Below are 25,631 nucleotides of genomic sequence, written 5' to 3' on the forward strand. Positions count from 1 at the left end.
ATGGTTAAAAGTTTGATGGACAATTTAGGAGCTAATAGAACAGTCTAGGTATTTTTATTGTTTACAGAACAATTATGATTAGCAGCATTATAATATCACCATTAATTTTTTTGTTATAGTTAGGAACATATGTATAAAAACCTGTGAAAGGCTAGCATTAAAGAAGGACACCAACTTGTTTCAGTGTTTGTAAAAACTTTGTATTTTAAAAGGCCTGATATACTTCAAAAACACAAATATATTTAATATACAGGAGCCAGCAACAGTATTACATCTCTCTAGAGGTTATACATATATATTAGTTGTTACCCTTGGAGTAAAACTTTAGATTTCCCATCAGTTGAGGTGGCAGGGTCAGTGACCACAAGTAGCCTAATCACAGGTACATACAGTGTACTAACTACATTAGAATCACCTAAGAAAATAGTTGTTTCACCATAATTATGAGATCATCTAGAAGACTGACATAAACTGACTCTTTAATAAACTTTTATTTATTTATGACACAGTTATCTCAGTTGTCAAAAACCCTGACAAAATTTAGCAGAGAACACAGGTAAATATTCATGAGGACTAAGTATGGAGTGAGGAAACCTGATGGCTCACATTAACAGATGGCTCATGACTGACAGGAGGGTTCTGCTGACTTGTAGTCAGTGGAACCCCCCAAAACTAACAGGCTCAACCTGAATTCCCTCTGCCTGACATGTGGAAGGAGTTATGATGCATAGCCCAGTGTTAGAACATTAATGACACACAACATAGTTTTTTTAGAACTAACCTCCTCCACTCTGTTGACTCCAATAAAAACTTGAGGTCTCAAGACCTCCAGTGTAGTGCTCCTTTTTGAGGCTTTTAAAAAATCCTATTTGGAGGGTGTACTCTGATTTTGTTTTTACTTTGCTTTACATAAGTAAATTTGTCTCAATCTATGTCAGTGCTGTGGCACTCCCTGTGTTTAGCTGCCTATTGTCTGTCTGTGTCCTAATAAACTTTTGTTTTCCTACTTGTCTTGGTAAATTCTTGAATCAACCTGTAGCACCACAAATCCCTGACAGTTATCTTGATAGAACAAAAACCTATTTTTTTTTCAAAATTCCTTCTCATCCTAAAGTATTCTGTTTTTTTAACCTTTCTTTCTCAATACCCTTCTATATCCTTTTTTTTTTAATCTCCTGGTTGACTTGTATCTTAAACTTACAGAATCCAAATTCTCTGTTAAATAAAACATGGCTTGATAAGAAGCAGCTGCTCTAAGCCCAAATGGTAAAGAAAGGGAAAAGCCCAAAATGAATGTTATTTTTCTTGGCTCCCTCATCTAGGACCAGCATGCTCTAGGTGAGTTATGTCCAGTAAGAATAGCATTTCCTATGTCACTGTCAGGCTACAGTATCTATCAGCCATCCTGCCATTTTCTCTGAGGAGCAACTGGGGAGCTACTCTCATCCCATGAGGTTCTCTGCTTTTGGTGAACTTGTTGTTTGGATATTTTACTAAGACTTACAGACTGTTATTTTCCAACTAAGGCTGGGTAAGAAAACAAGACTTTAAAATGATCTTGAACAGCAAAACTTTCAGCACAAGCAAGAAAAAAACTATAGACAGGAGGAAGAATATGCTTAGTCAAAAATCTTTGTTAACCTTATAACTGCCATTTCCCTCTTTCCCATTTTTTTCCTAAAGTTTTTTTTCTGGACTGCTTTTATTATTTTTTTCTTTATTCATATATTCATATATGCATACATTATTTGGGTCATTTCTCTCCCATGCCCCCCAACCTCTCCCTCTCCCCTCCACCCCCCTCTTCTAGGCAGAACCTGTTCTGCCCTTTTCTCCAATTTTGTTGAAGAGAAGACATAAGCAATAATAAGAAAGACAAAGTGTTTTAGCTAGTTGAAATAAGGATAGCTGTACAGAGAGATTCCTAGCATTGTTTCCATGCACAGTGTATTACAAACCAAATTGATTCATCTCTAACTGACCTCTTTACTACTTCTCATACCCTTTTTGATCTTCTGAACCTGGCTAACCTCACTCAGGATGATGTTCTTCAGTTTCATCCATTTACTTGAGAATGATAAGATTTCATTCTTCTTCATGGCTGAGTGAAATTCCATTGTGTATAAATGCCACATTTTCTTAATCCATTCATCAGTGGTGGAGCATCTTGGCTATTTCCATAACTTGGCTATTGTGAATAGCACTGCAATAAACATGGGTGTGCAAGTGCCTCTGGAGTAACCTGAGTTGCATTCCTTTGAGAATATACCTAGAAGTGGGATTGATGGATCATATGGCAGATATATGTTTAATTTTTTAAGAAGCCTCCATATTGTTTTCCAGAATGGTTGCACTAGCTTGCATTCCCACCAACAGTGTATGAGGGTTCCTTTTTCTCCATCTCTTCACCAGCAACACCCGTTGTTGGTGGTGTTTTTGATGATAGCTATTCTAACAGGGGTGAATAGACAAGGACTTCCTCAATATCTCAGCAACTAAGAGAAAGGAGGGACAAATGGGACTTCATAAAATTAAAAAGCTTCTGCACAAGAAAAGAAATTCTCTCTAAACTGAAGAGACCACACACAGAATGGGAGAAAACATTTGCCAGCTAAATATCAGACAAAGGACTGATAAGCAGAATATACAGGGAGCTCAAAAAACTAAACTCTCCCAAAAATCAATGAACCAATAAAGAAATGAGCAACTGAACTAAACAGAACTTTTTCAAAAGAAGAAATTCAAATTGCCAAAACACACATAAAAAAATGCTCACCATCTCTGGCCATAAAGGAAATCCAAATCAAAACCACACTAAGTTTTTGTTGTTGTTGCTGTTGTTTTTCAGGAGCTGAAGCCTACAAAGTAGCTAACAATATCACATCTGTATAACATTTTCTACAAAATTTAGGTTTTTCCCTCCTTTCTGCAGAATATGTCTAGTTGTTAGATGGTATTACAGTTAATGCTTTCCCCTTCTGGCTAGGATTCTGATCTCCCAAAAGCTATTTAAGCCAAGCCTTAGGTTCTCAGGGTCAAGATTTTTTTCAATGCTTTAATAAGCAAGTGAGGGGGTAATCCCTTGAGAATGCAGGAATACTGTGCTCCCCACAAAATAAAGGTGAGTGAGACTTGGTTATCTGGAGGACTAGACTTCCAGGCATCCCTGGGACATTAATTCTCCCTCCCAAAGGAGGAGTCCCTCCCTCATTCCCTTCCTCCTGCTCCAGCAGCCATAGCCAGGAGAAGGTGCAAATTCAGGCCTGTCTGGGTTAGAAGCTGCCTTACTGGGGTGCCCTTAACATTTTATGACCTGTATATCTACACATTTTTCAATTATTAAGAGCCTCTAGTGCAACAAGATTCTATTGAAAAGGGGTCCCAAGACAGCCAGGAGGGTTTGCATAGATAGGGGAAGAATTTTCCTTGAAAGGCCCATGTAACAAGGATCCCAGTGTAGCAGGGAGGAGGACCAGAAGAGAAACAGACAAGCCTGTGTTCTGATAAAGCAACAGGGGGAAATGGATGGCACAGCAGACAGATAAAACCTAAAGAATCCAAACGTGAAGAAGGTCACATAGCACTATGTATAGAAGGGCACTATCACTACGGTGAAGTAGCCTATAGAATCTAAACATTGTTCTACCATATGATCCAGCAATACCACTCTTGGGGATATACCCAAAAGACTGTGACACAGGTTACTCCAGAGGCACCTGCACACCCATGTTTATTGTGGCACTATTCACAATAGCCAAGTTATGGAAACAGCCAAGATGCCCCACCACCGATGAATGGATTAAGAAAATGTGGTATCTATACACAATGGCATTTTATGCAGCCATGAAGAAGAACGAAATGTTATCATTCGTTGGTAAATGGATGGAATTGGAGAACATCATTCTGAGTGAGGTTAGCCTGGCCCAGAAGACCAAAAATCATATGTTCTCCCTCAAATGCAGACATTAGCTCAAGGGCAAACACAACAAGGGAATTGGACTTTTGTCACATGACAAAGCGAGAGCACACAAGGGAGGTATGAGGGTAGGTAAGACACCTAAAAAACTAGGTAGCATTTGTTGCCCTCAATGCACAGAAACTAAAGCAGATACTTTAAAGCAACTGAGGCCAATAGGAGAAGGGGACCAGGAACTAGAGAAAAGGTTAGTTTGAGAAGAATTAACTTAGAAGGTAACACATGCACAGGAAATCAATGCGAGTCAACTCCCTGTATAGCTGTCCTTATCTCAACTAGCAAAAACCCTTGGTCCTTCCTATTATCGCTCATACTCTCTCTTCAACAAAATTAGAGATAAGGGCAGAATAGTTTCTGCCTGGTAGTGAGGGATAAGGGGGGGTAAGGGAGAGGGTGGTGAGAAGGGGGGAGAAATGACCCAAACAATGTATACACATATGAATAAAATAAAAATTATAAAAATAGAATTGAATATAACCATATATGCAAGCTTAAACCTTGATTTTTATTTTATTGCCTTTGTAACTTGCTTGCAAGGAGACATAAGGTGAGACCCCTTTGTTCTTGGGGTTCAGCCTTTGGACACAAGTCTGCCGAGTCTGTGCTGGCACAATAAAGCATTGCTTCCTCACCTCAGAGTCCCGTGTCTCTGTTTGAGTTCCCTATAACACCAGGACATTGTGGAATGGGAGTGCATAGCTTGTCAGGGTAGAGAGATGGACAAAATTTGAAACCTGTGATAAAACCCATAAACAGTGTGAGCTATGCATTCCTTGGCAGCATTATGTCTCTGGAGTATATGTCATTTCCCTAAGGGGGAAACCACAGGAACATGTTCTGCCAAGTGCTGGACATAGTGCCCACTGTGTCACTATGTCCTTTTTCATTTTTTAATCGAGGCTTCTTGAGGATTTCTCCTTCCTCTTAACCAAAAGGCTAGAATTTCAACTTAAAGGGAGGAAAATCCTGCTCCCATTTGTTCCTGGTGGGAGTCATTAGTCATGCACCCCAGAGTCCTAAAAGAGTCGCATTTGCCAGAAAAGTCAAGCTGTGGGTCTGGGCAGAAATATTCTTTCTCCTGGAGCATTTCTATAGGAAATGGGTGGCTTTTTAAAATTCTTGTTAGGGCCAGTAAATGAGCCCCTTGCATCAAGAGGAAATACTGAAAAATGTCTATTGACATTGGTATCTGTCCCAGATGGCAGGGATCCCCCTTTGGGTTAGGTATACCCAGAGACTGAGTCAGAAGTTTCAGTGTTCCTTCAGGGGCTTGTGCCACAGGGAAAAATAACACCTTAGAGGTCCAATCTATTAATTTCCAAGCTACATGAAGGGGCCCAAGATCAGGCCACATCACCCTGTGGGAGAAATTCTTTTGTAGTCCCTACATTTAAGAAAAGTACCTGGTAAATTTTGCCAATTATGAAGTACTTTTTTTACTTCCCTCCTTTTGCAATGACATGTAAACAGAGGAGCAATAAGAAGGAAGGTTGTGTAGGATCCTCAGGGAAAATGCAAGAAAGCTAGTGTAAGGAAATATAGGCCCCAAAATGACCACGTGGAGAGGAGTGATCTGGCCAAGAGATTCTTTATTGCTGGGTGGGAGAGGGAGAGAGCAGAGAGCCGAGAGAGAGAGAGAGAGAGAGAGAGAGAGAGAGAGAGAGAGAGAGAGAGAGAGAGGCAGGGGCTTAAATACCCCTCAGTGGGGCTCAGCATGATCTGATTGGTTAGGATCTTATGGTTCATGCTGATTTGAGGTTGGGGCAGAAGGAGAGTTCAAGCTAGACTTGAGGCAGGACTGTGACCCTGGGAGGCAGGACCGTGACCCTGGAAAAAGAAGCTTAAGGGTGCAGTAAGAACTGAAACCTATCAGCGCCATTATTGCCAACATTCCTCCCTTTTTTGTTTGTTAAGGAAGGAGGGCGTTGTGTTCACTCTGGCTTCTTCGAGCTGGCAAGGGGCGGCATAGGGGAAGGGAGGGTTAGTTGGCAGATGGTGTCAGAGTAGTGAATCTCATAATAGCATACACCCAGGCTCCAAAGGTGAAAATTTCCTCTTCCCTGAATTCGATTAAGGTTCCCTGTAGCCATAGATAATAAATGGTCTCCAGCCACTCCTCTGGGTCTCGTATGGCAGGTATTAGCCAGCTGTCCTCACGTAGGGAATCAAGGAACTGCAGTAGGCGCCTTGTATGGGATTAAAGTGGTTTATAGTCCGGTGTTCCGGTAGGATTCATCATGGGTGTCCTCTGGCTGAGCTATGAGGGGGTGATATCCCTGAAGGAGAAGCTGGTTGAAAGTTTGGTTAGAGATTCTGCTCACCTGAGATCTGAGAAACTGGAGTAAACAGGGTAGGAGGGTGCAGAGAGTAATGAGCATAAGCAAAGGACCCAAGAAAGACGGGAGCCAGGTGACGAGAGGAGAGCTCAGCAGGTTGGTTAAGGTGTTTTTACTGGGTTTCCTTAGGAGGTCCTCGGCCAGGTCTGTTAACCTGTTGACATTTTGTTCCACAATTCTGGACTCATTGACATAATAGCAACATTCCTCCTGGAGGAAGAAACAGGTACCCCCTTTTTCTGCTGTTAAGAGGTCCAGGGCCCTACGATTTTGGAGGGCCACCTGAGCTAGAGAGGTGAGCTGACACTGAAGGGAGGCCAGTGAGGCCGAGGTGGACTCAAGAGTGATCTGTAAGAGCTCCTCAAAGTCTCTTGCTGAAATAACACTATGGCCAAGAGCTCCCCCCACAAAGCCTGCAGCAGCAAAGGAGGTTGCCAAACTTTTATCCACCATAATGGGCAAGAAGGCAGCGCGCTTTGGTTGAGCACCGAATAGGAGGGAGAATTCAGCTTCCCCATAAAGAGTAAGTTGGGGAACTATGATTACCAGTATGCAGGGCCCAGGAGTAGTTTGAGTTATGCAGGAGTGTAGGGTGTTGTGGCACCAGAAATATAGCCCTGAGGGGGATGCCAGTTGTGCTGTAACTGTGACGTTGATATGACAGGAGAGAGAAAAGTTGGACCGAGATGTCGAGAGTGAGGTATAGCAGGTGTGTGTAGGAAGGGGAACTTGTGTAGAGTCAGGTGCCCATAGAGGTACCAATGACAAGGGAGGAGTGCATGAGGAGTTCCATAAGGCAGGGGAAGCCTTGATAGAAGACGAAGTGTTAATGGGAACTGCAGCCAGCAGAGGATGCTGGAGGGAGGCACAAAGAAAGCAGTCAATGACACTAATGGATGTGGTGAGGTTCATGAGTTGGAGTGAAGCCTGGAACAGTTGGAGCCAGGTAGGAGTGGAGGATTTTTGAAGGGCCTGTTGTAGGCTTTGTTCCGACTGGAGGACCTCCAAAGTCACCTCCTTTTGAGTAGGGATTGGAAGGGTGAGCTCCCTGGAAATCATAATGTGAGCTGAGGGTTTTGAGGCTGTGCACCCAGCATAGAGGGCTATCATTTCATCCTGAACCCATCTGTTGTCCCATGGGTTGGGGATGTGGGCCACAATGGTCCCATTTTGTCCCCTATAAAGGGAGAATTCATTGTCTGGGCCCCTTAAATTCAGTACCTGGTAGATATTGCAGGACTAAGAGGGACATCCCCCATATTCCTGGGTATATGGTGCCCCCTTCTTGCAGTAGTCCTTAGTCTGGGAGAAGAAAGGGCAATGGCATTCAAAGTCACTATCACTCCTGGGTTTGAAGGGGACTGAGAGAGGGGTCTGGCTCCCCTTAGGAGAGCAGTCTCCGGTGCCCACCAGACTGTTGAGAGAGGTTTGTGAGACAGTGTAGGTCTCCCATATCTTAAACTTCCAAAAGTACCCTCCGGTGTTAGCCTGCCCACTCATGGAGAGGAGGGTGAGGACCAAGAATAAAAAAAGAGAGTCAAGGAACATCCTTGGGGGCCAGGGAGCAAACATGGACCCGAGAGATGTGAAGTTTCAAGGGGTCTCCAGGGGAAGGAGTGCAAATGAAGGCGGGGGATGAAGGCGAAGGGATTGCTCTGCCAGATGTCTCCGGGGGGCCGGGCTGGCTTTAGCCTGGAAATATGAATCCAAGGTGATAGTTTCCCTAGAGTCTCTTCTAATTGGGCTGAGGTAGGAGTACAGAGGATGATTTTAAGGGGCCCCTTCCATTTTAGGGTGAGGGGTTTCTTCTCGGGGAAAGGGGGAGAAAAACAGGCCCAGTTCCCCTGGGTTTAAAGGGAAAGAGAGATGAGTGCGTGAAGGGTCTGGAGATAAGGTATCATGGTGTCGCCATAATTGGGTTCGAATGAAGGAGAGAAAAGGAAAGGCGAGGTGCCCTGGGAGGGGCCCAGGGAGGTGGTGATTCCCGGAGGCAGAGCTGGGCGACTGAACATTAACTCAAAAGGGGATATTTGCGTGGGTTTCCGTGGGAGCACCCGTAGGCGGAAGAGGGCTATTGGAAGGAGTTGAACCCAGTCTAGGTGTAGTTCTAAGGTGAGTTTGGTGAGAGCCTCCTTTAGTGTGAGGTTGGAGCATTCTACCTTCCCTGATGAGGAGGGGTGGTAAGGGATGTGGAACTGCCATGGGATATTAAGGGCCTTGATAATTGTTTGGGTCACCTGGGATGTGAACTCTGGGCCATTATCTGATTGGAAGGAGGTAGGCATCCCAAACCGAGGAATGATATGGGTTACAATAGTAGATGCCACAGTTGTAGCCCTCTTATTGGAGGTTGGGAAGGCCTCCACCCATCCCAAGAAAGTGTCTACCAGAACCAGAAGGTACTTGTGTCTCTTTACTCTGGGCATATTTGTAAAGTCTACCTGCCAATCTGCCCCTGGGATGTGTCCCCTGGCCTGATGAGTAGGGAATGGGCTGGGTCTCAAAGGGGTGTGTGGGTTAGTCCTCTGACAAGTGGGACATGTGGAGGTGAGGTGGTGTAGATATTGGGAGTCTTCTGGGGTAAGGGGGAAGAATGAGTTTAAGAAAAGTTTGAGATTTTGAGTGCTAGTGTGGAAGATGGAGTGTAGATACGAAAGGAGAACGTGTCTAGGGAGTGACTCATGGGCCGGTTCAGGAGTCTGGTCCTGAGGTTGTGCGAGAGCCAGAGTGGAATAGTTCTCCCCTGGCACCTGTCAGGCAGCCTGATCTGCCTCAGAATTGCCCCTAGTAATGGGTGATGAATCTGCTTGGTGGGACCGGCAGTGAGTGATTCCAATCTTAGAAGGAAGGAGAGAGGCCCGGAGTAGGTTGGTTATGAAAGTGGAGTTGGTGACAGAGGTCCCTCTCATGGTTAATAATCCCCTTTTTTTCCAGATAGCTGAGTGACAGAGGAGGATGTGGAAGACATATTTAGAATCAGTGTATAGAGTGGGAGAATGGTTGGCCGCCAGCTCAAAAGCCCTTGTAACTGCGAACAGTTCAGCCTGCTGATTGGTGGTACTGGGAGGGAGGGGCTGTGCCTCTATGGTTTGGGTTAAGGATACTGTAGCATAACCTGCTCTCCATACACCCCCCTCTACATATGAGCGGCCATCAGTGAACCAGGTGTAGGTGGAGCCCTGCAGGGGCCCTTCCTGGATGTGTGAAGGGCAGGGGAGAAGGGCCTCCAGGGTCTCTACTCAGTAGTGGGTAGGCATGGTGATAGAGGTGGGCAGGAGGGTGGCAGGGTTTAAGGAGGAGCAAGCATGGAGGGTAATGGAGGAGTCATGGAGGAAGGAAACAAGAAGCGACAAGATCCAGCAAGGGGGAAGGGTTCTTAAGCCCTTATACGTGAGAAGTTCTGCCAGGTGGTGGGGGGAAATGACTGTGATTGCCCCCCTGAAAGTGAGTTTCTTTGATTCCTGAACTAAAACATAGGCCACTGATAAGGCTCGTAGACAGGGGGCTCATTCCCAGACTGTGGGGTCTAGTTTTTTGGATAAATATGCTACTGGGGCAAATGTGGTACCCTTGTCTTGACCCAGAACTCCCAAAGCTAGGCCTTTATTTTCATGGACATAGAGGGTGAATGTTTTCTGGGTGTCTGGCAGGTGGAGGGCCGGGGCCTGGAGAAGTGCCTGCTGAAGGCGTCAGAAAGGGGTATCAATAGAGGTAAGTAAAGGTTCAGAGGAGTCTCCCTTAGTGGCATTGTATAAGGGGGCTGCCAGGAGGGAATAGTTGGGGATCCAGACCTGGAAGTATCCAGCCAGTCCCAAAAAGGAAAGAATTTCTTCCTTCATTTTGGGATCCGGCATTTCCCAAATGAGCTGTTTTCTGTCCAGAGTAATTGCCTTAGAGTCGGGGGACAATTGAACTCCCAGGTATGTAACTGTTAATTGAGAAAGTTGGGCTTTGTGGAGAGAGGCCCGATATCCCTTGTCCACCAGAAAGTTTAAGAGTAAAGTGGTGTCGGTTTTAGAGATGTCTAGAGAAGGGCTACATAAGAGTAAATCATCTTCGTATTGGAGGAGAGTGGACCTAGGGAGATGGAGGTTTTTGAGATCGTTAGCAAGCACCTGGCCAAATAGATGAGGGCTTTCCCTAAAACCCTGAGGGAGGACTGTCCAAGTGAGCTGTTGTGAGTGGTGTGTGTGTGGGTCCGTCCAGGTAAAAGCGAAAATGCGAAAATGTCCTGTGAGTAGGGGGAGAGGGGAATGGTAAAAAAATCATTCTTGAGGTCAAGGACTGAGAAGTAAGTGGAGGAGGCAAGAATAGAGGAGAGAATGGTGTAAGGGTTAGGGACAAGGGGGTGTATGGGTTTAACAGCGTTATTAATGAGTCTAAGATCCTGGACGAGGCAGTAGGCGCCATTTGATTTTTTTACAGCTAGGATGGGGGAGTTGTATAGGGAGTGGGTAGGTCTGAGGAACCCCTTTTGAAGTAAATTGTTAATGATTGCTTGTAGTCCCAGCAGGCTGGAAGTAGGGAGGAGGTACTGAGGCTGGCATGGAAAGTGATGAGGATCCTGTAAGAGAATCTTAATGGGAGGACAAGTGGCCAGGGAGGGAGTATTAGTGTCCCATACCTTGGGGTCCACCCCTGAGGGAAAAGTCTGGCTAGTGGAATCAGAAGGGCCGGCCATAGCCATAAGGGCGAGAAGGGGAATGGGATAGAAGTTAAATGAGATGGAGGCCCGAAATTTGGTCAAAATATCTCTTCCCAGTAAAGGGGTGGGACATTGGGGCATGACTAGAAACTGATGGGCAAAAGGATGACCGGAAAAGGAGCAGGAAAGCCTGGGGGTCTTTCTGGGAAAAATAGTCTGTCCCCCTACCCCGACAATAGGGGTTTGTGATGGGCTGGTGGCCCACCAAAACTCTGTCAGAACCAAAAAAGTGGCGCTGGTGTCCAGGAGGAGGCAGATGGGGCACCCATCAACCAGAAGGCTTACCTTGGGCTCCAGAAACGAGATGGTAGTTGCTGGGAGGGGAGTCCCAAGGCCCCTTCAATCATCAATTGCCAGCCCTATGAGGTCGGGACTGGAGCAAGAAGCTGACCCGGCCCCCCACTGGGAGCGGGGCAATCAATCGCCCAATGTCCAGGGGCATGGCATTTAGGACAAGGCATTGGCCCAGTGTCCCTCTTGTTTGAAACAAGGGCCTAATGAGCTCCTGTTTGGTGGGCGTTGACTCCCCCGTTTAGTTTGAGGGTGTGGGCCTTTCATAGCCTGAGCCAGCATCTGGTATTTTTGGCATTTTGCCTTTTCATCCTGGGAGTGGAACACCTTGAAGGCAGTTGCCAGCACTTCAGTCTGAGGAGTCAGGGGGCCTCTATCGAGTTTTTTTTAGTTTTGCCCTAATGTCAGGGCAACTTTGGGAGAAAAAATAAGTCATAAGGAGCTGTCTACCATCTGTGGAATCTGGGTCAATGTTGGTGTATTGTTGGAGGGCCCTGGTCAATCTATCTAGGAACGTAGAAGGGTTCTCTGTTTTGTCCTGGATGATTTCTTGGAGTTTCTCAAAATTAATGGCCTTTTGTGATGCCTGTTTTAGTCCTGCCAGGAGACAGGTGGCAAATTGGTCTTGGAGAGTAAGTCCAGCCTCAGTGTTGTAGTCCCAATTGGGATTGTGATCAGGCACCGCCAGAGTGCCAGTAGGGTGAGCAGGACTGATTTGATGGAACTCATCTGCGTATGTGCGAGCCTGTTCCCAAACCCTTCTATGTTCCTCAGGCAAGAGGGTGTTAGAGAGAATGAGACCGATATCGTGGTAGGTTAGGCTGTAAGACTGGAGTAAATATTGAAATTGTTTGACATAGGCAGAGGGGTTAGTTGTGTAGGAGCCTAGGCAGGCTTCGATTTGGGAGAGATCGAGCATAGAAAAGGGGACATGAACTCTAACAATGCCCTCAGATCTGGCTACCTCCCGAAGGGGTGTTAGGAGGGAAGGAGGGGGAGGCTGGGCAGCAAGAGTGAGTAGGTACTCACAACTAATGAATGGATAAAGAAAATATTATACACACACATCATGGCATATTAGTCATAAAGAAAAATGAAATGATTTTATTTGCAAGAAAATGAGTATAACTGGAAATCATGCTGAGTGAAATAAGCCAAGTCCCAAAAGCCAAATATCACATGTTCTTACTCATTTGTGGAATCTGGACCTGAAATAATGATGAGGCTAATAATAATAATGGAACATGAACGTGAAATGGGATCATTAAGAGAGGGAAAGGTGAAAAGAAAGGATACTGAGTGGTGAAGAGCATCGAAGTACACAACATGTAGATTTATGTATATATATGTATAAAGACAGCATAAGGAACCCTGCCAAACACTGTTTGAAAAGCAGAGGAAGAGAAAATGGGGATTGGAATGTAATGAAGGGGGTGAATTTGTTCAAAGTATACACGCATGGAATTATTACAATGAAAATCCCTGGCATTATTAATGAATGATAACCGAAAAATATAATATGAAGTATAATAATGCTGTTTTATTACAAAAGAAGAATACAATACAATCTCCAAGAAAAGCTGTTCTCTAATATTAAAAACAAAATGAAAACCAATGGTGAGAAAATGTCTTTGGACAGTATGAAAGTCATCAGAATTGTTAAAGATTATGGAAAGAGAAGTTTACCAGAAACAGATTCCTTTATAGAAGAGTGAAAGTGGGAAGCTTAAAGTAAACCAGATGGGGTCAAATTTTTGGTGCAAAATAAGAAGATAATGTTTTGCAATTAACTAATGGGGTGAGCAGATTTAGATGTTTTGTAAAATTAGTCATGTGTTTGGAAAGTTAAATGTAGAGAGAGTGTGAGAGGTATAGGACTAAATGTAAAGAAACATTTGTAAAAAATATTGTATTATTCATTTAGAAGTGGACATTTTTTCCCCAGTAGATTTGTGTTTCCTTCATAGGAGGAGAGTATAAGAATGTATAAGGATTTCTAGTATTGGAAGTTTCACTTATAGGGTTAATTAAATCCTGACAGTCAATAGATATGATGCAATTACTCTGAATATGTATTGAAAAAATAACAAAGTGTGGGGTAGGAAAAGAAAATGGGTAAAGAAATCAAATGGTGATGGCCCAAACAATGTATACATATATGAATAATTGAATAAACAATAAAAAAGAAATCAAATGGTGTTATGAAAGGGTATGGAAATAATACAGACCTAGAGGTCTCCTTGAAGTTTCCCTAAATGCAGCAAACATATTTATACCTCAATGAACTTGCAATTTGTTCTTTCTTTGACTTGAAAATTTTACTCTCCATCTCCCTCACATTGTAAATTCATATTTTTCTTGAACATCCTAGTAAAATTGGCTCTGTGCCCTTGTCCTTGCTTTATTCATTAAGTACAATTATCACTGCCTGCTATATTACATATTATTTCTATACTTCCTGTCCACTTCTCTCAAATACCATGTAAGCTTTCCACAGACAGAGCTTTTGTGATTTATTCCTTTTTGTGTCTGCAGTGGGTTGAGTGATGTCTTCCAGCTAGTCATTCAATAATTATTTGCTGATTGAAAATTACTGCTGACACTAGAAATAGAGGACATAATAGAGTGTGTGTTCTCAGTGCCTGCTTTCTTCTGTGAAGTTATATTAGAGGTTACCTTCTCCCTTCTGTAGAGACTCAGATAGGAAATGGGAGGAACTTGTAGATTTATGTGGTACGTGTTCTGTAGCAAATAGTATGGGGAGCATATGAAATGGCGGAAGATATAGGTCAAATGACTTTACTAATGCTGGAGACAATATACTTGGAGGATATAAAATATGACAAACTAAACTGTAATTATCCAACTTCTGGGTTCCATCATAGAAAATTGTTTCAGTGCTACCCAAAGAGGGAAAAAGAAGTCACAAAAGGAAATGCTATGTCAATTTACCCTGAATAGAAATAAATACCATACACAGAACAATATGCTTGAAATTTATTGTTTTGTGAAATGAAAAGCGTAAAGCATTAGTGAAATCGGGTTGAACAGTTTGAAATTGAAGACATCTAGTCATGCATGAATTAGAAAGGCAAGTATCACAAAGTGAACAGAAAAACATGAAGACATGATCTTTCTTTGTTCCACATTGTGTTTTTGATTATTTTTTTGAAATATGACGGAAAAATGGTATGATCTTAGCCATGAGAACAAACAGGTAGTTACTGGATTATTCAGTCAAACCTGTACAATAAAAGAAAATAAAGATTATTTATAAGCTTTATTATGGTTTATAAAGACATTTATACACTGGTTTGGTATAGAGTACTTAAACATAGATAAATTTGGTAAATGTAACACAGTGCTCCAAAGAGTACATCACACTGCATAGACAATTAAATAATTGTGCATAAATATCTGAATAAATTTCATATGTCATCCAGCTTTGATATTTAAATTTCTTTTAGGTTTATTGAACTATTTCATTATCCCTTTTAATACAGTCTAGATATTACATTTATTTTTATGTCCCCCAAATAGAATTCTAATCTACTCTTCCTTGAATAAATAACTTCAGCTATTTCATAACATCTAGAGGATCATGTTAAGACATCCTCACTTCATTAATGGTAAAGGGGAAATCAATTGGAATAAAATCACCAATTGCATTTAAAAATAATTGAAGTGACTCCACTTTCACTCATGAATTGTGGCATAGTCCCCTTTCGTCTCTGAAAATATTCTTGAATTTGTTTTGTATCTCAATTGTTCATTAGAATTCCTTAAGGCCTGACTTCTCATACTTGTGTCAGAATATAATGGGTTATTGTTAAAATACAGGTTCTGACTCCATAGGTTTGCATGTGACTTCATGCTCCCTTTTTTGCAGCTCCTCTGAGGACTGCATGTTGGGAGGAAAAATTTTACACAATATCCATGACAGTTCCAGTGCCAGAGCAGCATGTAGCGATAACTGTTCACAATTCAGATCGAGGATTTTGTGTGAAACATCTTCAAATAGTCTCACCAACTCTATCAAGTGGTTAAATATTATAACACCTATTTTGTCAATAACATAATTGAGATTTAGAGATGGGATTGCTGAAGGTTGGAGACTACTAGTTATCAGGCCAGGACACAAAGACAGGTATTTCCTTCCCCTGAACCCAGTCTCATAAACCAGACTAGAGAAGATTGTTTCTCTTAGAAGCATTTCAATAAATACATTCAGAAGAGTTACACCAGTACAGTAATCATTTCTAAAACTTGGATATCTTTATTTTTAGGTTGATGGCTGTTTCCGTTTTCTTCTTTTAATTATCAGCACTGATCCCTTTGGATAGTAAATATAAGTCATTAAGCCTGGCTTACCTAGTTAATCATCTTTTAGATGAAAACCAGGAGGGTAAGGATAGCCATGGTCATATGGATCTGGTTCACCTTGAAATTGATATTCTTCATATCGGCGATCCCTTCTCTGAATATACACAAAAGAGAGAAACTGAGCGAATGCTAAGAAACTGTTAGTACAAGTGGTTGCGACAATAATTGTCATTGAAAATCTTCAGTTGACTAAAGTGGGTAGGATCTTATGTGTGAATTACATGAGTGTTTACAAAGATTAGTTATGCTTTCACTTTTGTTTCAGACAGAATGTCTACAGAAAGGAAAAGGGTAAAAGTCTTATATTTTTATTGTTTATTGACAATTTGTGGTTCAAAGATATGTGTAGGACTACCGACTACAGCAAACCACTGGAAAGGAGTTTTAAGTTACCTTTAAAACATATCTCCAAGGTGCTAACTTACCTTTCTTCAGAATTAGTAGGAAATAATTTCTTTTTTGGGGGGCAGTACTGTGGCTTGAACTCAGGGCTTCACACTACCTAGGCAGACACTCTACCACTTAAGCTACTCCACCAGTCCAGTATGACTTAATTCTAATGGGGAAGAGAAAGCAGAAGGTCCTTCATAGTCCCAATTCTAGCCAGGAATACCTAAGGCACTTACTGCTCAAGAAGCCTGTGGGGAGTTACAAGGTTATGCCTCTCTTGCTATGACCCAGAGAAAGAACCCAGTCAAATTTGCATCCCTTAGAACATGCATGTTACATATAAGACTAGTAGAACCAACTGATCATTTGGATGCAGAAATACTAGCTTAGGGAAACAAAAAACATGAAAAGACAAATTAACATGATGCTTCCAAACGAACAGAATAACTCTCTAGTAACAGAGTGCAAATAAAAGTAAATACATTACTTGAATTAGATTGATGAAGGAGAAGAAAAGGAACATAACTTTTTGATACACATGTACAATGTGTAATGATCATGTCAGAGTAATTGCCATATCTAGCTAGCCAAAGATTTAGCATTTCATTGTGTAGTGAATATTCAAAATTTGCATTAGTATCTATTTTGAAGTCCTTAAATCATTTGTTGTCATCATAGTTATCTTAATGTGCTATAGAACATAATAATTTATTCCAGCAATCCAACTGTACTCCATTAATATATATGATTCTCTGTGTCAATTAAACAAAAAACTATAGTAAGAGAATATGAGATATTGAGAATTCATGTTATGAAGAAAATGACAAATAAGTGAGATTTCCTAACTTTTTGTGAATGATCAATTCAACCTAATGACTTGATAAACCTCAAAATATCAGAAAGTAGAAACTTACCATGTCATCTCCATATTTAACAGCCTTTATTCCTCATTAGTCATATCATGTACTGAATAGAATTAAAAATTCAACTTTTCCTTAGGTAGAGGTAGTTACTTATCACACAAAGAGGGTATCATTCTGGGAACAACTGTCTTCATTATAGTGGTATTAAGTTTTCACCTAAATTATTATACAAGGCACTGTGTCATTTTCAGTGAATCATAAATTAGCGAAATCAACTTGTACACTACTGACTTATGATATATATGCACTTCAGAGAGAAGTAGTCTTTGTTTCTACAGAATAGATGCTGAGACAGAAAGCAAACACATCTATACTTTACAAGATATTCAGGTAATACTTACATGGTGTCTGCCTCCATGTTTGGAATGTTTCTATGAAAATTAAAAAAAAAAGGGGTAATTAAAATTCAAGTCAGGTCAGAGACTGTGGCATTTTCTGGTGAATGAAAGTACCTTACCTCTTCAGATGAATCAGCAAACTGGGAAAAAAGAAAATAAGAAATTAGTGAACACTCAAATTATATAACTAAAAATGAGTGTAAAATTTTACTAACTGCCATAATTAGGTCAGGGAGAATGCAGGCAAAATCTTGAATAGATGATACACTAAACTTTTTATTGTATTTACTGACATTTTAACAGAAGTGAAAAGTAGGCTTTTCCATTAATAATGTACTTTCTTCAAATATTTATTCACTTCTGTCCATATTTCTTAAACGTATAAAATGGAAGAGAATTTCATCAACTTAGTTGGGAGAATGAATATTGAAAGTAAAACTGAATTTATTTTTATATGATTTTGTGATAAGTAGCTCAAAAGCTACTTACCTTCAAAGATTTGCTTGGCTGATAAAGTCTACCATTACACATTTTTATATGCCTGTTAGGTTTTTTTTCTTTTCTGTCAATTTATAACAAAATGTGATAATGGTGGTTTGATAAGCAATTTAATGTCTCAGTGATCTGTTCAATGCATGACTTATTTGAAGTATCATTATGTTTTTTGGCAGGTTTCATAATTACTAGGTATAAACAAAAAGAGAAGTAGTAAGAGTAACCTGAGAACAATAAAGAATAATGCAAAAGAATTCCATAGATGTGAGGTACTCTCAGTGACACCCATAGGAAATGAAAACACATGCTGGGAAGTACATCTATAGCTATTCTGAGAAGTTTAAAAACAGAAACTTTATATTAACAATGCTGAAATAAGAGTTTGCTAACTTGAACAAATAGGCTGTAAAAGACATAATTCATTTCTACTTTTGACATACTCCATGTTGAATTTCATTTCAATGGACAGAGTTCTAACTTTATATGGCCTATATGTTTCTATTTTATATTAAAGGATTTGGATCAGCTATTAGTTTTACAACTTGTAGACACTTTCATTCTTTTTGTTTATATGTAAAACTTAAAAAAACTATCTATACCTGAGCTTCTGGGAGTAAAAACAAAAAATTAATTCTAAGTTCTAATAAACTATGTAGGTTAATTCCAGAAGCATTAAAACACTAAAAGCTATTAAGTCAAATTCAAATAAATGCAACATGGTAGAGAACACAGGAAATAAGAATCTTTGGATAACTGCTGAAAACATGTTCTTAAGAGTTTCCTTATGTACTTACAGTCATAGAAACCAAAAGAGCCAAGATAAAGGCAAAGGCAAAGAACTTCATATTTGGCTGAGTCCTGTGAAAATACAGGTGAAAAATCAGTAACACTCTTCATCGCTGCATTGACATGAAAAGCATTTATTGATCATCCTTTTTTCCAAAACATTAAGATACATACTGCAGATCAAAGACAATTGTACCACATTACTGTCATCACAGAATTCAGGGATTGCTTGGTGACATTGATGAGTAAAGAGGAGTGCTGAGACATGAGAACACTACAGTGATATAAACACACAAATGAACATCTAAATTAGATGAAGTGAATGGGAGCATTTAAGTAAAGAAGACACTAAACTTGGAGGTAGTTTATTCAGGATGAACAGAGGAACATTTCCAATATTTCAAAAAGGCAAAGAGAGAGAACATACCTTGTTAAAGTGCAATTAAGTCAGCAAGTGAGAAGGAAACAATTGGGTAAGATAACCACTTAGATTGGTGGAGATCATAGGGACTTACACAATGCAGTTAGGATTGTTATAAAGCACAGTAGAAAAATAATTTTAAAAATAACAAGCATTGGATATGTGAAAATGAGCCAAGTTTCTTTTTTGAGAATTACAGCATTAATGATATTGCATAGAGAAAAGTGAAATGGAAAGAAGTCACAGGAAAAGTGTTTGTAGCTACATTGAGAAATTTGACTTTGCTCACTTGTTCATTGAAAACAAGATATAAAGAGAAGCTGAAAAGTGTGTGGTTCTTCTATTATAGTGATTATAAAACAGACAGGCAGATATTGATAAACAAATGGATGGATGGATAGATAAAGATATAAGTGGATGAATGTAGACACATACATGAATAATTGAAAGGTTTGAGAAATATTTCCCAAAGAACAAAAAATTTTCTATTATAACATGTTACAAATGAAATGGAAAAAGTTTCCATTAGGTAATGCAGACAAGTATAATTGTGATGCAGTATTAACTTTGAAGATGAACAGATGAATTATCAATGTTGAAATGGTTGATGAAAGGAGATAAAAATGTTTATTTTGGGGAATAAAAATTTCTGAATTTTGGGGAATTAATTTCTGAAAGGTTTTTCCAAACTCAAATTGCAAAAAGAGAATTTACATTATCTTCCTACCAAGTTTGGAGTAACACTTAAATCAAATGTAAAAGCCATTACTGAGAAATTGAATACCACATATGTAATCAAGGCTTTGGGAATTTCCAACAACTAAGACAGGGGGAACATATCCCTCCATATTCCTCACCACTTATATGTATGAAATTGTTAAAATCAGCTCAGAGGACTTGAGACCCTGAACTTAACCTTGGGTCTTGACATGGGGTTATCATGTTCTAAAAATATTTCTTTAAGAGAATTATCAATAGATAATATTCATTATCATAAGGTATTTTCAATCAATCTTAGCAAGCAAAAGTTTTGACAGAGGCATCACAGTAGATTGCACATGCACACATTACCTTCGTTACCTTTACTCAAGGTGAAACTGAAGAGTCAGAACAGCTGAGCTGAAGCCTGCAGAGATGATGCTCTTCCCTAGAGGCCTGGAGTTTTTATACATACTGAAGCACCATCTTTGTTTGTCTAAATAATGCCAGTTCTGAGATCATATTAAGGTCACTGACAACAATGCCCCAAATCTGTCTCTGGAAAAACTAAGACTCAATTTTAAAAGGTGATTTTACAATAGAAGTTTGTGAAAACCAAGTAAACCAGGAAGTAAATGGACCCGACAAATGTCAATCCTTCTTTTGATCTTTTGATCTAGGCATGTGTGAGTTAAAAAAAGGAAAATGGTCCAATTGTGGTGGGTTATGCCCATTCAGAAAATGGAGACTTGGAGGATCTCAGTTTGAGGCCAACCTGGGCAAAAAGTAAACAAGACCCCAGTTCAGCCAATAAACTGGACACAGTGGTATTTATCTGGGATCCCAGCTATATGAGGCATAGATAGGAGGATAGCAATCCACATGTGGCAGTGGGCAAAAATTTGAGACCCTATCTGAAAAACAACTAAAGCATAAGAAGCTGGAGGAATGGTTGCCTAGCAAGCACGAGGCCCTGAGTTCAAACCCTGGTATGACTAAATCATATATATATATGAATACAAATTAAAGTAAAAAAGAAATGCATGCTCGTTACAATAACCATAGAAATGATTGAAATAGTAAAAATATGTTTCTGAGACACCCTTATTTCTAGTTTGACAAATGCACTAGCAAAATGGCAGGACTATTTTAATAGTGTTAGTTACAATCTTACCAAAATGTTGCCTGTTCTGTAGTAAGTAATGATAGTGGATATGACAAAATTGGAGTCATTATTTATTTCAGATGTGTTTCTTGTAGGCTACTATTTAACCTACACTTTTACCTTATACCATTGACATTTTATATTTTAAGTGTTAATGTAGATAGCTTTAAAAATCAACTAGTTTTCTGCTGTTTGGGTAATTATTTGTTCTCAGTATGGAATATCAGAAAATCACTGGCAACATTTCAGTAATTTGTATAGCCTAGTGCATGTTTACACAGAGAGTGGCACATGGACCCTCTGAATCAGCACAGCTGGGATACTTTGTAATGTATATCACTTAATTACTCTTCCCAAACTTGAAGAAGTATCCTGAGGAACTTGCATTTTAGCCATATTTCTAGGTGAATTTTGTGAACTCTAAAGTTGGGGAAACCACAAAATTAATGGGTTTTGTGTTTTTAGATGTGATTTTATGAATAGTATATATAGTAAAAATTAGATTTTTAGTACTAAGTTAGCTTTTTAAACAAATTTTAATTACATGAATTTGAAAATTGAAGCTATTCTCTATGCAATATATAATAAAATATAAACATTTTTTAAATAAATTAATTCAGAAAAAAATTATTGAAAATTGTTCTAGTTTTTGTTGTTGTTATGTGATCTAAGCATCCTATACACATAGCCACCTCTCACATGTAGAACCAATCCAATTTCTACAATATTTTCAGTAGATAAAAGGATATTTAGGGTTTAGTAACTAGTGAAATCGTTCTAATTTTAAAAAATGAAGCATGATGTATTTATTTTGAATTTGTCAAATGATTTCTTTCCTTCCTTCTTACTTTCCCTCCTTTACTTTCTTCCTTCATTTAATTCTTCACTAATTCATTTAACCAAAATTGTTAGCCACTGTTGTAACTAGATTTGTGATTATCATGGTACAATGAACAAGTAAGATAATTCTCCAAAGGCACAAATACAACAGCATGCTACCAGGTAACAAATAGTAGTTTGTAGCCATTTGAAAACTATAATTAAACTTAAACTAGCTATATTTAGGTGTGAACACCAAAATGTAGGTATTATTTCATTCATTTTCTGTCAGAACAATTAAGTAAGTGCAGAGATGGCAGTAGGAAACAGGAGTAGTGGACAATCACACAGAAGTAAGCTCCTGTCTTAGTTATATTGTCATTCTCAGGAAGAGTAGTTGCTTATTTTAGAAGATTGATGGACCAGAACATGTCTGATATTTAAGTAAAATAGATATCTTATTGTCTGTAACCAACACCATGGCTTTGGAAAAGCCATAGTATTGATTGACCAGGGAAACATCAATAAAGGAACACAAATATATGACAAGTGTATGACAATTGTATGTCATTACATTAGCACATAAAAGTTGTATCCCCAAAATATGTATTAATAGTGATGTTTGTTCAGGACTTTCATCTTCCTCTTTCTCCTCTCCCTCCTGCACCTTCTTTTTTTCCTTCTTCTGTGTTTAGTTTATGATGAAAACATGGTGTAGTTTGTGACAACTATTCATCAGATTTCCTTTTTAAAAATTAAAAAAGAAGTAATGTTATATTACTGTTTAAATTAGTGAAAAGAGAAATAAAGCAGTCGACAATATGGAACAATACATGACCATCTACTAGATAACATAGAACCTCTGTACACAGGAGATACAAAGTGATCAGGTGCACTCCTGCTCTTCAGGAGCTTACTGTATAATGAAAAAGACCATAGTGAAGTGCAGGAGTTTAAAAAGGCACAGAAGTTTCAACCTACAGTTGCAGATTTGAAATTCATCAACACGTTAATTATTTTCAAAACTGAAAATAGAAGATAGTGCACAGGAAAGACATGTAAAGTTAGAAGCAAGTAGGGTTAAGGCAGCACATAATTAACTCCAATAAAAATATGTAAGAGTAATGGAGAAGCCCATGAAAAACTCTGAGGAGCAAAGGAATAACAGATGTGAAAAGTAGTTCCAAATAATGTGCAAATTATGGGAGCCAAGGAGATGAAATTTCATGACAGAAAGTGTAATTCCCACGAATAAGATTTCCACCACTTACCTATATCCTTAGCACCAGAAAGAATATGTTAATGAAAAAATTTCCATGAGAATATTGGAGGAAGTGAAATACAAAGAGCAGTAAGAAACATTTTTGATCAATATGAGGGTCATCTCAACTCTTAAGACTAAAGGGAGAGAATTAGAAATTATGTAAGACATAAAGTCCTTTAAGAAGACAGAGAGTGGGAAGCTTAAGGTAATTATACTGAAAGAACTCATTTGTTTTCAGGATTGTGTACTGCATGAGGAGAATTGAATGGTCTATGAAATTAATGGTACCTGAGCACAGGTTTTTGGAGGGAAAGGGTGAGAGGTGCAGAACCACCAACAACAAGAAAGATTTCATAAGCAATGCTGCACTCTAAATAAACAAAAACTAAAATTAGAGCTGCCAAATCTAGCAATTCCACTCCTAGGAATATACTCAAAGGAATGTGAGTCAGGTTAAAGTAAAGGCACCTGCACACCCATATTCATCACAGCATCATTCACACTAGAAAAAGTATAGAAACATCTAAGATGTCCCACTACAAATGAATGGATTCAAAGAATATGGTATTTATATACAATGGAATTTTTTTCACCCATAAAGAAGAATGACATCTTGTCTTTTGCATATAAATGGATGGAACTGGAGAACATCATCTTTAGTTAGCCACTGTCATAAAGCCAAAGGCCACATATTTTCTCTCATATGTGGAATATAGACTCAGTACAAATACAAGCAATATTATGAAACCAGGTCACACCAAATATTGGTCACTACCAAGAGAGGGAGGGTGAAATAAGGAAGTTAAGAAGGTGAATATGCTTGATGTATTCATATACAAGAATGGATATAGAATTTTTAAACCTGTTGAAATCACCATAGAAGGGGACTAAGGTAAAAAGGAGAAAAATAGAGGGGATGAACCAATTTGGGTTGTAATACATGTATGCATGGAAATGCCACAATGAAACATCCTGTATTGTTATTTTAAGCAAATAAGTATATATATATATATATATATATATATATATATATATATATATATATATAAAACAAAAATGGAGAACAGAAAGGCAGTATGGGTCCTGTCTGGTGGCTTGGTAACAGTGTGTGTGGGGGGAAATGTAAAGAAATGATTTAGGAGCATGACTCTGTTGGGAATATTATTATGTACTCATATGTAAATGGAAAAATAAGACCTGTTGAAATGATTCCAGGCATGGCGGGAGGTGGGATATAGGAGAATGACCCACAGGGTGAATTCAACTTACATATATTGTAAGAACTTTTGTAAATGTTACATTGTACCCCCAGTACAACAATAAAAAACAAAGAAATGGAAAAAAAAAAAGAAAATGAAGAGATTTTCACAGGAGCTTTAGATTTCCTTGTTAGGGAAAATTTAGGATTTCCATTATTGAGTTTAGGAATAGGTTTACTAAAATCCAGAGGTGTGCTGGATTTACTTTAGTTATTTGCAAGTACGCATTGATCAATGAATATGAAGTCATGAATTATAAGATAATGACATAAAATGACAAACAAACAGATAGCATAAAAGGTATGAAAAAATGAAGGGTCTTGATGTTTCTGTAATCACATAGTAATGGTATCTTTGCTTTAACCCTTGTTCATTTCTGAAAATATAACTAGAATCTTGTTTTCTCTACCAATGTCCATCTTAATTCAAAACCTAAACTTAAACTGAGTAGATTTAAAATTTTCTGCACCCTGTTTTCTGTGACCTAATTTAATTTTATCCTCTTATTGCCTTACTATTTACTTATCTCCTGGAAGTTGGTCCAAGCACAACAAAAGTATTTCTACAACAAGGAATTTGTACTTCTTCTTTCTTCTGCTTGAAATTTTCTTTCTCCATCCATATTCTAAATTCATTTACTTTCTAAAATGTCACTATCCCATATGGCTATTATCCACCATCTTATTGAAGACTCTGCATGCCTTTGCCCTGCCTTATTAAGACACTTATCCTTGGCCTAGGTAGTAGGTATAATTTGTTTCCGACCCATCTACTTTGCCCATATGTACTGCAAACTCCACAAAGGATGGCTTTTGCCTGCTGGATTCCATGCTAAATGTCTTCAGCCTGTACAATGGTTTCTAAGACCTAGAGTTACTCAATACAAGCACGTTGAATGAAAATCATTGTGGAAACCACTGAAGGAGGACATTAGAAAGTTTGTGTTTTCAGTATCTGCCTACTGCTTGGAAATATCATTGGGGTTATCTTCTTTCCTGGAAGGAAAATAAGAGGAAATATGAGGATCTCAGTAGTATAAGATATATGCTCTGCTAAATCAAGCCAGAGGCATTTCAGGAACTGGGATGCAACTTGACCATTTCTTTTGGAAATGTTTGATTCCTCCTTCTGTATGATTATCCTCTCATGAGTGCAATTACATGTATAACCTATGCTCCAGAAAGTTAAAAAGTCACAAAATAGAAAATTACATATGAACCATTAATACTGAACAATTATTATGACTTCAGTTTATATTTAGTTTTGACTGAATTTTTGTCCCATTCAAATTTATTTAAAGAATCATAAAATATTAGAATGGAAGTTGGACTCAACTCATAAATGAGTTTTCTGTGGCATGAATCTCTTACCTTGTTACATT

The 25,631-nt window shown here is 39.1% G+C and overlaps 1 protein-coding gene and 1 long non-coding RNA gene across 2 annotated transcripts; both read right to left on the reverse strand.

The window, feature by feature from the left end:
- Positions 1 to 6,183: 6,183 nt before the first annotated feature.
- On the reverse strand, positions 6,184 to 7,422 carry LOC109702101 (endogenous retrovirus group FC1 Env polyprotein-like). The gene has a single exon (XM_020187532.2). The coding sequence runs from the start codon at positions 7,420 to 7,422 to the stop codon at positions 6,184 to 6,186; it is 1,239 nt and encodes a 412-aa protein (XP_020043121.2).
- Positions 7,423 to 14,291: 6,869 nt separating this feature from the next.
- Positions 14,292 to 20,171, reverse strand: LOC141410761 (uncharacterized). The gene is made up of 6 exons (XR_012435546.1): positions 20,116 to 20,171; positions 18,632 to 18,695; positions 17,462 to 17,482; positions 17,346 to 17,375; positions 15,680 to 15,785; positions 14,292 to 14,551 (listed from the first exon to the last, which is right to left on the reverse strand). It is a non-coding gene; the product is annotated as an uncharacterized lncRNA (long non-coding RNA).
- Between the last annotated feature and the right edge of the window lie 5,460 nt (positions 20,172 to 25,631).

Source organism: Castor canadensis, chromosome 9 (assembly GCF_047511655.1).
Source record: "Castor canadensis chromosome 9, mCasCan1.hap1v2, whole genome shotgun sequence".
NCBI classification, from domain to species: domain Eukaryota; kingdom Metazoa; phylum Chordata; class Mammalia; order Rodentia; family Castoridae; genus Castor; species Castor canadensis.